The sequence below is a fragment of the Penaeus monodon genome, chromosome 15 (genome assembly GCF_015228065.2).
Source record: "Penaeus monodon isolate SGIC_2016 chromosome 15, NSTDA_Pmon_1, whole genome shotgun sequence".
NCBI classification, from domain to species: Eukaryota; Metazoa; Arthropoda; class Malacostraca; order Decapoda; family Penaeidae; genus Penaeus; species Penaeus monodon.
In genome coordinates this window covers 36,385,080-36,385,350 of record NC_051400.1, presented here as the reverse complement: position 1 = coordinate 36,385,350, position 271 = coordinate 36,385,080, and the positions used below count along the sequence as shown (strand labels likewise).

General features: G+C 54.6%; 1 protein-coding gene across 1 annotated transcript in view; it reads right to left on the bottom strand.

Moving 5' to 3' along the window:
• Positions 1-271, bottom strand: part of LOC119582350 (angiotensin-converting enzyme-like) — a 19,183-nt gene that overhangs the window by 9,401 nt on the left and 9,511 nt on the right. The window contains exon 9 of the mRNA XM_037930565.1: positions 59-193. Within this exon, the coding sequence (XP_037786493.1) occupies positions 59-193 (135 nt within the window). The remainder of the gene's footprint in view (positions 1-58; positions 194-271) is intronic.

Genomic DNA, 271 nt, shown 5'->3' with positions numbered 1-271 from the left:
CAGCTTTCCACCACAGCTAGCCCAAAGCCTCATAACATCCCCTTACATAAAGTCGTACCTCAGAAGACGACCAGCTTTCTTGGAGCCCTTGATGCAGCATGTGTGGAGACGACCTCCGCGTTCTCCCCTTTCCTGCGATGCTTCACACAGTCCCTGGTGGAGTTGGAACTGAGCCACCACTGCCACGAAATACCTGGGGCGAGGTGGGAAAACGGCAGAAGGTGAAGTGGTCTGGTTCTGTGTGGTTGGTTTTTGAGAGGAGAGGGAGCGT